Source organism: Anopheles arabiensis, chromosome 2 (genome assembly GCF_016920715.1).
Source record: "Anopheles arabiensis isolate DONGOLA chromosome 2, AaraD3, whole genome shotgun sequence".
Classification (NCBI taxonomy): Eukaryota; Metazoa; Arthropoda; class Insecta; order Diptera; family Culicidae; genus Anopheles; species Anopheles arabiensis.
Genome location: NC_053517.1, coordinates 27,654,586 through 27,666,921, shown reverse-complemented (window position 1 = coordinate 27,666,921; position 12,336 = coordinate 27,654,586). Strand labels below are relative to the sequence as shown.

The 12,336-nt window shown below is 43.4% G+C and overlaps 1 protein-coding gene across 4 annotated transcripts in view; it reads right to left on the bottom strand.

The window, feature by feature from the left end:
* Positions 1 to 2,353: 2,353 nt before the first annotated feature.
* Positions 2,354 to 12,336, bottom strand: part of LOC120895767 (tachykinin-like peptides receptor 86C) — a 55,814-nt gene continuing 45,831 nt past the window's right edge. For 3 of the 4 annotated variants that reach the window (XM_040299368.1, XM_040299377.1, XM_040299387.1), the window contains 4 exons: positions 7,832 to 8,028; positions 7,606 to 7,739; positions 5,053 to 5,510; positions 2,354 to 3,295 (listed from right to left, as the gene is read on the bottom strand). In XM_040299368.1, coding sequence (XP_040155302.1) covers positions 5,269 to 5,510; positions 7,606 to 7,739; positions 7,832 to 8,028 — 573 coding nt within the window. In that variant the 3' untranslated portion in view covers positions 2,354 to 3,295; positions 5,053 to 5,268. Of the gene's footprint in view, positions 3,296 to 5,052; positions 5,511 to 7,561; positions 7,740 to 7,831; positions 8,029 to 12,336 lie in introns of those variants that run through there. The other variant, XM_040299396.1, reaches the window with a different exon arrangement.

The following is a 12,336-nucleotide window of genomic DNA, read 5'->3' as shown; positions in this document are numbered from 1 at the left end:
GACCGGAAAGAATGAAACCTTTCAACGATCGTACCACTCACCCACGGTACTCCCGAGTGCCGAGCGAGCCACTCGCCGCCGCCGCACACAGCATGACCGGTTCAGGTAGAACCGTATTGTACGCGTATTGCGGCTACAACCGGGCTGGACGGTTCTGTTGATGGTTATCTGGAACTAGCGCACTCACCCCCCCCCCCAACCCTGGTCCTCCGCTCCGACGCAAGCACATTTATTTTGGGACACTTTATCTCGCTCTCTCCTGGGTGTGTGTGTGTCTGTATCTGTCCGTGGTGTATGCTATGATTTGCATATTCCATCTCGAAACGGACGGTAAACAGGCAGGCAAAAAAAAAGACACACCAACAACCTTTCCCCAGTAGTGTAGTGGACTCCGTTGGCTCTTACCCGTGCCGATAACGGGTCGATGTTGGGAAGACCCACAAAGTCGGTACGCGCTTGACGGACGAGATGAGATTTTGCATTCAACGAATGTTGGCCAGGTTTCGGGGATGTCCGTGTGAAGTAAAGGTCATAGTTGGGGTTTTCAATATTGAATTTGGTGCGGAGTGGCAGTTTCATTCTAATCGGTAGAATTCGTTGCTTTTTCTCTTTTTTTTCCTTTTCTTCGCCTTTTTTTGGAGAAAGACATGCACACAAGCCGATTGGGCATCAGCAGGTGTGGCAGCAAGCGAGAGCGGTGAGCTTTTAATGGAGTTGATTGTGAGGTGGGATTTTGGGTACGATAATATAGCCTCTTTCTGCTGACACTGCACACACTCTCTCTCTCTCTCACACACACACACACACACACACACACACACACACACACACACACACACACACACACACACACACACACACACACGAGGACCCACGATATTAACGCAAAGGGGTTGGTTTTCGATTAACGTTGGTGCAGCAGAAGAGCCCGTTTGTGGCTGTGGTAGTCAAAGCAAGTACGGGGTGACAATTTAGGTAGCGTTATCAGGTGGGAGATCATAAAAAAAATCGGTACCGTTGTTTACGTTCACATGGGACGGTGGTTTAGTTTGGTGGCGGGAACGGGGGCGATTTGTTGACGATGGGATAAGCTATCAAAAGTGTTCGGTCATCAGGCGCTTCTCGGCTGAACGGTTCAGCGGGGGGGTGTTAGTGGAGTGTTACGGATCAATCAGGGTACCTCAATAGTCATTATTTTTGGCACCAGAGACGGGCCGGGTGTGATAAAAATACTATTCATACTATCAGACAAACAGGCAAAAATCATGTAATCTTTTGATAAAACCAATTAAATGGCAATTAGCTGCTGCATACAAAGAGCAACAGCAGCAGCTTATTAAACTTATCATGGAATGGAATGTAATAAAAGCATATACAACAATATATAATACTTTTTTCTTAAAGTGTCCATTATTAGTAGCAACCGAACAAGCTTGTAAGCTTCGGAAAAGCTTTAATGGAGACGCCCGGTGTTTTTCATCGCATTGGTTTTTTTACATTGCTATCGTATTGATGTAAAGCGATTCGAATGGTTTGATATTTGGTTTTCAAAAAACGGTCATTTAATTGGAAAAATGTTTAGTTTCATCTTCAATCACGTATTTAGTCGTTATTGAGAAGAACATTCGTTGTGCCGCTTGGTATGCGGTTCATAGCAAATCACTACACGATAATTAAGATGCGATTTGTTTTCTGGAAACGGAATCAAATTTCAAACAATCCAAAGCCTTTGATCTTGTTTGCTGTCCATTGTGTGAAACAAAATGGCATCTTTCACCGATACAAAGCTAGATACACGCCACAGAACGATTGACAGACACCCCACAAATCACCTGTTGTTCTAGTGAACAATCAATAATTGTGCCGTTGTGAGAAAAAATCAATAAGTCAGAGAATGTTTCCGAAGCGCATGAAAGCCGTAAAACGATCGTAACACACAATGAGGTAGAAGGAAAAGAGGAGGAAATTTCATTCATTCGTAGCGAAACCTGTGCCAAGCTATTAGAAACAAATGAATCATGCAAATGCCGATTGTTTGCTGATCTAGTTTGCTCTGGAAAATTATTCCACGGAAGGACATCAAACGATTAGGTACACAATCATTTATCAAATATAGTAAAGTGGAGTTTGGGAGAAAGAAAACTCGGTTATTTGAGTTTGGGTGGCTTAATGCGATTTCAAAACATTTGTTTTGTGTTTGTTATTTGACATCACGCTAAGTCGTCATCGTACAGATTGCGGCCGTCTAAAGATTAAACACATTGCACTTACCTGTATAATTTTTTCTCCATTTTCATGACTCAACTTCGGATACCATTTATTACGCACACATATACACATACACACAAGCACATCGTTGTAATTAATTAAATCACTATGTTTTGCCGTATTTTATTAACATCTATGTGAGCTTCCAACCATTAAGCTAACACACTTTTAACGCACAACTTGCATTTCGCGTGCACCGATAGCTTTGTACCATGCTTTCCACTGCTTCGATCGCTTCTACCAACACCTTCGTTCGCTGTTGTTTAGCTAGGCATGCTGCGATGTCTATCTTTCTGGCTAGTTTCCTAGCTGCCATTGAGCTGTGTGCACTATGGGGCCGGCCCATACAACCATTGTCCATGGTGCTGCTAGACTAACTGGCTTTTCAATCAGCTTTCGACAGCCCTGCTACTTGTGTATCAATATGGATATCTCTCTAGAAGTATAGCTCTTAAACGACTAACAGTTCACCTTTGCCTATTCGATGCGGGTTGATGCGGTCTCGCTCAACTCTCAAGAACACGTGTGATGATCAACATGATCTAGGCAAAATAAATAAACTATATATTCAATGTTTCTCTCACTTAGGTTTCTCTGTTTAATGTTAATGTTGTCTCCCTCCTGTTTTACTATCTTCCATCCTTCATGTCTCTCCCTCTCTCTCTCTCTCTCTCTCTCTCTCTATCTTTCTCTTTCTCTTTCTCTCTAACTTACCGCGTACAGCACCGGCAATCACCACGAACGCTTTAAAAACACACTAGAGAATTGGCCGTTGCTAAATTCTGTTTCACTACTTTAAAACCCTCTTTCGAACTAATGTTTTATCTCACTACAACCTACGGGTGCTCGAAGCTCGATCGTCATCGAACGCGTCCATTGACTGGTTCCCCAACCATCGCCCGGTCGTTCCCCAAAAGTCAGCAAACCAATTGAGTTTTCTTCAGTTCCGTGTGCAGATGCGCGCGTTTGTATGTGTGTGAGTGTTTGTGTACGTATGTGTATACATGTCCGCTCCTGGATAGTGTCTCTGGGGAAGAAAATATAAAAGCACATACACCATAAGTAAGGTTACGTACTACATCCAAATAGCGGCAAGCGTTCGGGGATTATAGGGAGAAATGTTTCCAGTTCGTCGTAAAGTATGTCGAAGCACTTTGAAGTGGTTGTTTGTGTGTTCCGCAGGGATTAAAATAGTAAATGTAATTTCAAACAAACACTGCAATCGTTTGGAAAACATTGTAAGGGAAAGGATTTTGTAATCCCGAGTCTGCGTGTGGACGTCTATGCGTACAGGGAACGAATTTCGTTTAATCGTACAGCGGCTAAACAGCGGCTTATTTGAACAGAGTTCGTTTTGTGCCAAGCTGTATTCTGCTTTGATGTTTGCTGTCGTTTAACTCTCTGGGCGCTGGCATTTTGCATCAGCTTTCTGCAGAGAAAACAGTACAAGATAAGAGTGCGATGAGAGCGTTTCATTGGCTTACGATCGTTCACTCTCTTTCCGATCCTCACATACGATGCCACTTCTGCAATATGCGCTCTCTCTTTCTTCCCGCTGCAATGCGCTCTGCTGAGAGTTGCTGAGAGACCAATCACAGAGAAGAGGAGTGAACAAAGCTGTGATTCCAAAGCGAGCCACACAGCACCCAGAGTGTTAAATAGCAATCGTGTGTTTTGAAACTTTTCCACCAAAAGCAGACTGCAGCAGTATTGCAAACGAGTCCCGGTTGAATAAAACTAGATCATTTTCAACATTAATGCATTCCCTTCTCACACTTTATCGACCGGTGGGCTTAAAGCTGTTGCGTGTATCAAACCATGAGCCATCTGTTTAGCTCTAATACTATCAGTGGTCTGCAAAACGTATTGTTTATTTTTTTTTGGATCGTATAATTACTGTTTGTGGGCGAAATAGCAGTCAAATTAGCAGGTAGACGACTGCTGATGCTTCTCGATAAATACACATTATTGTATTTATTTCAATTGAGATGTGGTTAACGTCCTTTTTTATGCTTTATGTTACGTAAATTATGAGCTATATTATTGTGGTGTTAATGTATGGTTCTTTTTACTGTAGCGAAGAGTAAATTTAACTCGATATATTGCAATTCAACAAATCACGAAGAATTATTCGGGATAATAGTTACGAACAGCTTTTTTTCCGCTAAGAAACCCACACACAGAAACCATTTCTCCAATGCACATCTGCAGTTGATTATTCACGGAAAAGTTTACGGTATTGCGTTTCGGTTCCCAAATGAAATGAATCCTAAACGACACGCAATTTCCATTTGTGCACCCACAGCGGCAACGGTCAGCAAATCCAATCATCGAGTTGGAATCGAAATTTGAAGCCCAACACTAGTCACTCCTCCACACAGATTTTGCACTGAGACTGGACTCGACCGCACCCTGAATGCACGTCAAAAGTGATGAATTTGTGATGGAAGAATGATGAGTAAGTGGGATTGAATGCGTGTGTGTGTCTATGTGTGAGTGTTTATGTGCGAAAAAGCCATATGAAAAATTGTAATCGACTTGAAATTTTCTCATCTGCAGCACCGGTCGATGTGCTTTTTATTTATGCTGTCTGTACTCATGGCACAAATAGGTGTAACACAAAAAAGAACGAATAATTCGATCAATCAATTCGGTCAATAGGTTGGGTCAGGGATTCGTAACGAAACAAAAAACACACACTCTCTCTCTCTTCAAAGTGTGTTATGTATTCGTTGCGTAGTGAAGTGTTTGAAGTCCCCCACGCCCCCAGTGGTGTGCACTTACGTGAGGAGCAGCAGGAGTGTAGGGGTGCTCCACTGGCACTGGGCATCCGGATCCGGTCACACACACACTCATACACACACACACGCGTTTGCTGGCGACCATCGCCAATAGCCACCGGTCGTCATTCGTCATCCGTTACTGGCAAAAGCTTGTCTCCCGCGGCTCAGCCCCGGGACCCGTTTGCCGGTGCCCGTCGGCTTAGTCGTACTGCGGATGTCAGGAGAATTCGTGGCTGTTGGAGGAGCTGTGCTGCAGCTCGTTCGAGTTGTGGTTCAGGTGCAGAAAGTTGATGGTCTGCAGTTCGGCAATGTCGACGACGGGCTGTTTGTCACTGCCACCGTTGGTCGCACTCTCGAGCACGTTCACCCCGAGATGAGCTGGGCGGGGCAGTCCGGTACGCATCCGGTACTCTTCCGTGCTCGGTGGTCGCCACCGTACCGAGACGGAACGCGGCCGATCTGAACGGTGTAATGTAGAACCGTGTGAGAAAGAGAGGAAGAAAGAAAAAGATAAATGAATTATACACATTCGGCTACGAAAATGTGTTATTTACCACGACCTGCACACCGGAAAAGTCGTGCAAATGGGTATAGAAAATCATTTCCAATCGATACATGAACCCGAATGAAACAGTTGAAAAAACCCCTACTCCTTGGGTTTCTTCCTTCAATCGAAGGTACAAAGTTTAAGCCTATTCATAGGACATGATGTTTCCCTTTTTTTTAATGTTGTTGTTCGTTTTTTACTTCCGTTCCTTTTGTTGGCTGGGTTTTCGGGCACGCCGACCATGATTCATCAATGCTAGACCAAGCACAGCACAGCCCGAGTTGATTGATGGTGCAAAATTTAGATTTTAGATTTTTTTGAGTATCGATCTGGTGGGACCACCAGCAACAACAACGGCAAAGTATTTAATACACTAACTCCGCTATAAATGCGGTAAATCGATAAGCTTTCATTTTGCTGTTTTTTTTTTTCATTATCGCTGGAAACACTGTGTCGTAAAAGATTATCTTATCCGGTGTTGAACAAAAAAAACGGGAATGATTTATGAATTAAATATGGAGCAAATAATTAATCTACCCCGAACTGATTGGCTTGTGGACAACACTTCTCTTCCAAGAAAGGTAGCTCCAGAAAAAGAAAGCCAAACGGTTGTTTGTTGCAACTGAAGGAAAACGATCTTACCGCTACTGGCGTGTCTTCCCGAACGGTCGTTTCGAACTAAAAATGACAATAACATTGAATCACCCCGGCCTCAATGCTTCTGGTGCACACCTTTTCACCCCGGGTTACGATTAAATATTTATCAATAGTTCAGAACCTTCATAAATAATCGCCCGGCACAAAACGTCCACCCATGCTGCAGTTACAAACGACACTTGTTTGGTGTGCCACGTGTCCCTTCCAGCTTGTTTACTTGTGCGCTTTTCTACGTATTTTCTGCCGATAAGAAAAAAAATGGGACAAAAAGGGGAATTGATAGAATGTGGGGTAATATTTGTAGCAACCAAAGGGGCGGTGCATTTTCCTTGACAACGCGAAGTTGGGTAACCTCATTCCTGGAAGGTTTTTTCGCCCAACACGATGGGTTACGATAATCTACCCACGTGTTTAAAGAAAGTGTGAAAGGGTGTATGGGAAAGAAAAGAAAAGAAGCAAAGTAACATGAAAACCCAATTATTTTGTCGAAACTGGCAAAGGGACACGGGACACGCTCACTGTCTGCATCTGTTTTTAGGGTTTAATGTTAATCGACAGCAACAGTGTTCTAGTGTTGGGGAAGCAAAATCGTTGCTATGCGATGTTTAACCTGTTCAAAAATCACACCTAAGCATTCCGGCCCGTTTGGACCGTTATTTTTGAATAAGAAAAAAAAATCTTCCAGAAGGTCAACTGTCTTGTGATCGATGGGTTATGGGGGAAGTGACTTGTGATACTCCCAGAGAGAAAATTGTTGTCGTCGTCACACTAGTTTTTTTTTTTATGTCTTCAACGCCATGTAAAATTCATCACCAAATGCGCACAAACAAACACACACTTTGAAAGGCACGTCTGTACCTGTGCACAAGTTCCTGCGAAATCGATTGATAGCAACCAGCAAGCGAGACTGGTTGCAGGGTAAAAACATTTCCCCCAAAGTACTGCAGTACGGGGAAAGGTGTGACCTAGGCGACATGTAACTTTTGTCCCTTGCCATAAATTCACTCCCGCCATGCGAGTTTCACCCCCAATATAGCAAAGGGGAACTTCCTCGTATGGGGTACACTGCAAGAGCCGATCCCTTCTATATATCACCATTTGAGATCGAGAGCAACCCTAATAACTATCATTTCTACCGGATTGAAATAATAAATATGGTACTTCCAAATGGATGACAGTATGAGCGACGAGTATGAGTGCTTTTTTTGCATTACAGGTACGGCAGGAAAACGGTTCGATTTACAGCAGAATCGTAATTCAATTGAATCCTAACGGTACCATTTTTCTTCAACTTCCAACACCAGGGTCTAGTGTGGACTTTTGGGAAGCAGCGTCATATGTATTACTTACACGACCGATACCGGCCCAGCTCGGAGTTGGAATTCTTGTTCAGCAGCACACCCTGCGGCACGCCGTCTCGCATACGGGAGTTGATGAACTGCAGACAGCAGAAGCAGATGATTTCCTGGAAGTACACCCGGAAGCTGCCGAGCCGAAAGGAGACACAGAAATATTATTAGAACACATGCGTGCACACGGTTACGTTACTGCTGCCCAGCTGTGTCCTGTGTCTTACCGGCCATTCATCCAGTAGTAGATGATGGGATTAACCATTGCGTTTGACATCGCCAGCCAGTAGAAACCGAGATAGAGCTGCTGGACGTAGCTCGAGGAAGTCATCTGGTTGTTGTGGTACGCGTAGACAAAGAACAGATGATATGGCAACCAGCAGATGGCAAATATCGTTACCACAATTATGAACATTCGCACAACCTGAAAGCAAAAAAAAAAAACCAACAACAGCCATGAATGACATGCAACGGTGAACGGAATGTGTAGTGTTTTTAATAGTATTGTTGACACGTGAATAAATGATGGCATCAAAACTGGTCGCATTCTATCAGGTGCCTGCGGACGCGCAGATCGATTCTATAGAGAAGCGGAACGCGCTTTCACCCTGAACTGTTATTCAATTTAACTATAAATCATCATTCTACGTGCGTTCAAAGAGCGGGCAATAAATTTACATCGAGAAATTTAATAAAATAAAACTCTTCGACAGCCGTCCGTCCCGAATCGACTCGAATGCAAAGCCCGCCTGTGAGGAGAGATGCCTGCCATCATCATACCTTATGTACGCGTTGCCCCGATCCTCGTACATTTAGCTTTTTGGACAGTTTTACTTTACGAAACCATTTCCGGGTACAAAAGGGATGAAACTGGATGAGAAGGAATTCCTAACCAACAAATTATTATCTGCTCTAGCAGACGTTATTTGCATGCAAAGAAGCAGTAGCAGGAGCAGCAAACGTAGCGATGAATTCCCGCAGCCAAATCCGGGATGATGTTCCCTTAAGCCTCCCACTTTACCCATCAAGCGGGTTTGTTTTCCGCGCTTCCGTAAGGACAAGAATAGAGGCCTTTCTTTCCGGGAAAGAGTATACATAGTATAGAGTAACCATAGCAGGACGTCATCTAGGAGCAGTGGACCGTTGCGTTCTATTTTGGGTTTAATTTAAAAGCGTGAAGGAATGCAAATTTGACAGCTTACCTCTGACATAAGTGGCTCTCGGTCGGACAGGGTAAGTGGCTTCCAAAAGGGTGAGCGAAAGATCTTTCGGCTGCGCGTCTTGCTGTACTGCTGGTGAGCTGTCTCTGAAAAGAGCGCCTTTTCGTGTGTCTATATTTTTCCGCAAAACAGCAGCACCGAAGGCACATCAAAATTCCGCTCCAATTTTGTGCTCTAGCGACAACTGATCCACAAAGCTTAAAGCTCACTCGCTAAATATGCCACCGCGCAAATGGGTCGTTGAGCGAAGGGTGCATTCACGTTTGGCAGCACTCGCCGCGACTTTAATGGCGAACACGGTCGCGATTAGTGGGAGACGCGTAAGCGCGACAGCGTAAAACGTCAACCGTACGTCACTGGTGGCGAAAGGAGAGGTCCGGATGTGTTGGGCGGAAAATAATTTTCATACGAAACCCATTAGCGATGAACCATCGGTATTGTTCTCGCGGTTGAAACAGTGGGGTAAATGGCTTGTCAGAGATACAGAGTTTTGACCTAGTTTGACATAAGAAAAAACCATCCAGTAGGATGCACGTGTTTTGCATTTCTAATAATGCCTATTTCACTTTTGGCTCCGTTATTTGAATGGAAATGTTTCATTTGCTTTTTGCATAACACCTTCGTTTGCGTGTGTTTGCAAGTCGGAAAAATGTCAGCAAAAAGAGTAATATGAATAGTGAATAGTGTAATATTCACTTTGCAGTTTGATTGTGTAATCCTGTACGTGAGCGAGTCGTTACAAGCTTTTTCCTCTTTTTAACAAACATATAGAAACTATCATACAACGCATACTGTTGATTGTCCCAGCACCTAGGATGGTTTGCCTGTGCACATCCTTTGAGCAATAAAACCCAACATCTTCACTGATTGCGTGTGCAGCTTTCCACTTTATCTCTTCCGGTTTGATGCTTGCAAGCAAGGTTTATGATAGGGTGGTGCAAAAAAAAACACAAAAGCAAACCCCAGTCCACCAAGCAGGAATCTAATTTTGGAGAACGTGTCTCGATGTCGACGCCAAAAAACCCGACTGCACGCCACAAAACGACAGCCCGAAAGTTTGCCGTGACAATGTCGGCCATAAGATCATGGGATATGATTAGCTTCCTGAACGAGCGCATAAAGAAAAGTGCCACTGCTGAGCGAGAAGCTGCACGAAATTATTGCCCCACCCCCCCCTCCTCCCCCTTGCCCATCGTGTTGGAACGAGTGACGGAAATTGTGAAACCGGCAACAAAATTTTGTCCCAGTCAGCTCAGTTGCTTTTGGACTCAGTGAAGTGCGCACTGGAAGTGATAGTGGGAGATTGTGGAGGGGGAAAAAAGAAACAATAAGCAAAGTACGATACAACCTGTCGTACACGGCACTGCCACCGAGAGAAAGATGTTCCAAAACGTGTAGCCATAAACTTCGAAATGAACTTTGTTTCCGACAAATGCCGGGCAGGCGGAAGTAAAAATCGAGAAAGAGTTGCGCAGCGAACCGATACCTCGTCGTGAGAAGAAAGTGTGGTACGATGTGAAACTTTCTGTGTGCTGCTATCTGCTGTTTACTTCGATCGAATCGGATGCAATATTAATTGCACCCAAAGGGGCTTGCATTGTGTGCCCTCTCAACACAGAGGCGGGTAGTTTGTCATGGCAATTGCATGCCGGATGTGTCGGCGGGTAGAGCAGACTACGTACAACTGTCTTTCCTGAGCTGTAGGAGCAAGGGTTGTTTGGAAATGCTCTGGCAGCATGAATATTGTAATCAGAAACTGTTTTTATGAGTGAACAAAACGCCCATGGGATAACTGGTTTGTGCTGGTAACATTTCGTCGACGAAGCTGATAGAATTAGCCTAATTATAGTGTGAATTATGCTGAACAGCTTGCTCAGCTTTCCATCGACATGCGGTGAGATTCATCTACGCATCAAATGGCTAACATTCCTATTAACTACCATTGTTACATATTTTGTAGGTAACTAATACACATAGGAAAACCAGAATAGTTTCCATCTTTTTGAACAGAATTAGCTTAATTGTAGTGTGAATTATGCAGAACAGCTTGGTCAGATGCATCAAATGGATAATAATTGCGATTCCTATTAACCACTATTGTTACATTTTTGGAGGGTAATTCAACGCCACTGCAACAAAATTATGTCCGCCCAAAGAAACCCCATAATGTTTTCCAACTGCAATGACCATAAACTCCGTAGCGTTTGCGAGCGAATTTCAAAGCTAGCAAGTGTGAAACTCTGCTATGTATCCTCATTTTGTACTGTAAGATCTTAAAACAATCAAATTAAAAATATATATCTAATTATGCTTGTTTTTACTTTGGCAGCGCATCACTTTTTATGGTCAAAAACATCCTGGCCAAAACACCAGATTAACGTAGTTTCACAGAAATGAGTGCGATCCGAAAAAAAACAAACAAGATCGAACGCGCCCGAGCTTTTTATCATAAGCTGGAGAAATATTAATGACAATCCTGTGTTGGTTTCTTGGGTTTGTTGTAATCTTAACTTTAAGCAACCCCTTTTGCACGGATATGAACAACATCCGAAAAAAAAACCCAAAGCGTCCACGGCTTGCCATTGAGCAAACGAACGCACTTCGGGAGGCTTAGCGTAGTAAATGATTAAAAAAGTTTCATCGCAGAAGCCGATTTTATTTCCACCGCTCGTGTCGCGTACTTGCAAAGAGAGGCGACGGTGGGCCGGGTACCATGTTTGTCCCTTTTGCCGCGGGTGCTAAATTTCTTTTTCATTTTTTTTTTTCTAAAGCGAAAGCCATTATAAGGCGCTTCATCTTATGTCTTTACTTTACACCTAGTGGCCGGCAGGCAAATGATGGGTGGTGCGTACAAGCTGAACGAAATGGTTGAAAGCGAAAAAAGAGAATTAATTTTAAAAGATCTTCATATCTGTACCCTCTACGCGGGCACATAGCGCATTTTTTGTTGTTGTTGTTGTTGTTGAAAATATCCAGTACAATTTCCGACTACGTTTTCTTGATTCTGGCAAGGTTATTATTTATCTTGCTTAGGAGAACAACAGCAAAACAGGCAAGCACGCTCGGGGGTCAAAGGTCAGCCGAGAATGGTTGACTTTTACTTTGCGCACTGTCACACAAGCGCCGCATAATGTTGTCAAAATATTTAATGTAGTAAGCTGCGGATTGGTACGTCTTTCGTGTTGTTTTTCCAGTGTACGAGTGGTACATATCTATGTGTTTGTTTTGTATTTCCATCGTAAGTAGTAAATAAATATTCTTCAACTCTAGAATATTGCAAATTGGTGTTAGAATAGACTAAAAAACAATAAACAAGGTACGACCCTTGCAAAAAACATGCCATTACTTTTAACAATTTCCCTCGTCTGTCCAATTTATATACGGAGTCTGAATATAAATGAAAGCTTAGATTGTGGTTGTGAGTTTGTACAAACCCAGAATGATAACTATTCACCGAAACTCTCCCCCCCCCGCATTGCTCACGTAAACTATCTACGGCAACTATTTCCCGA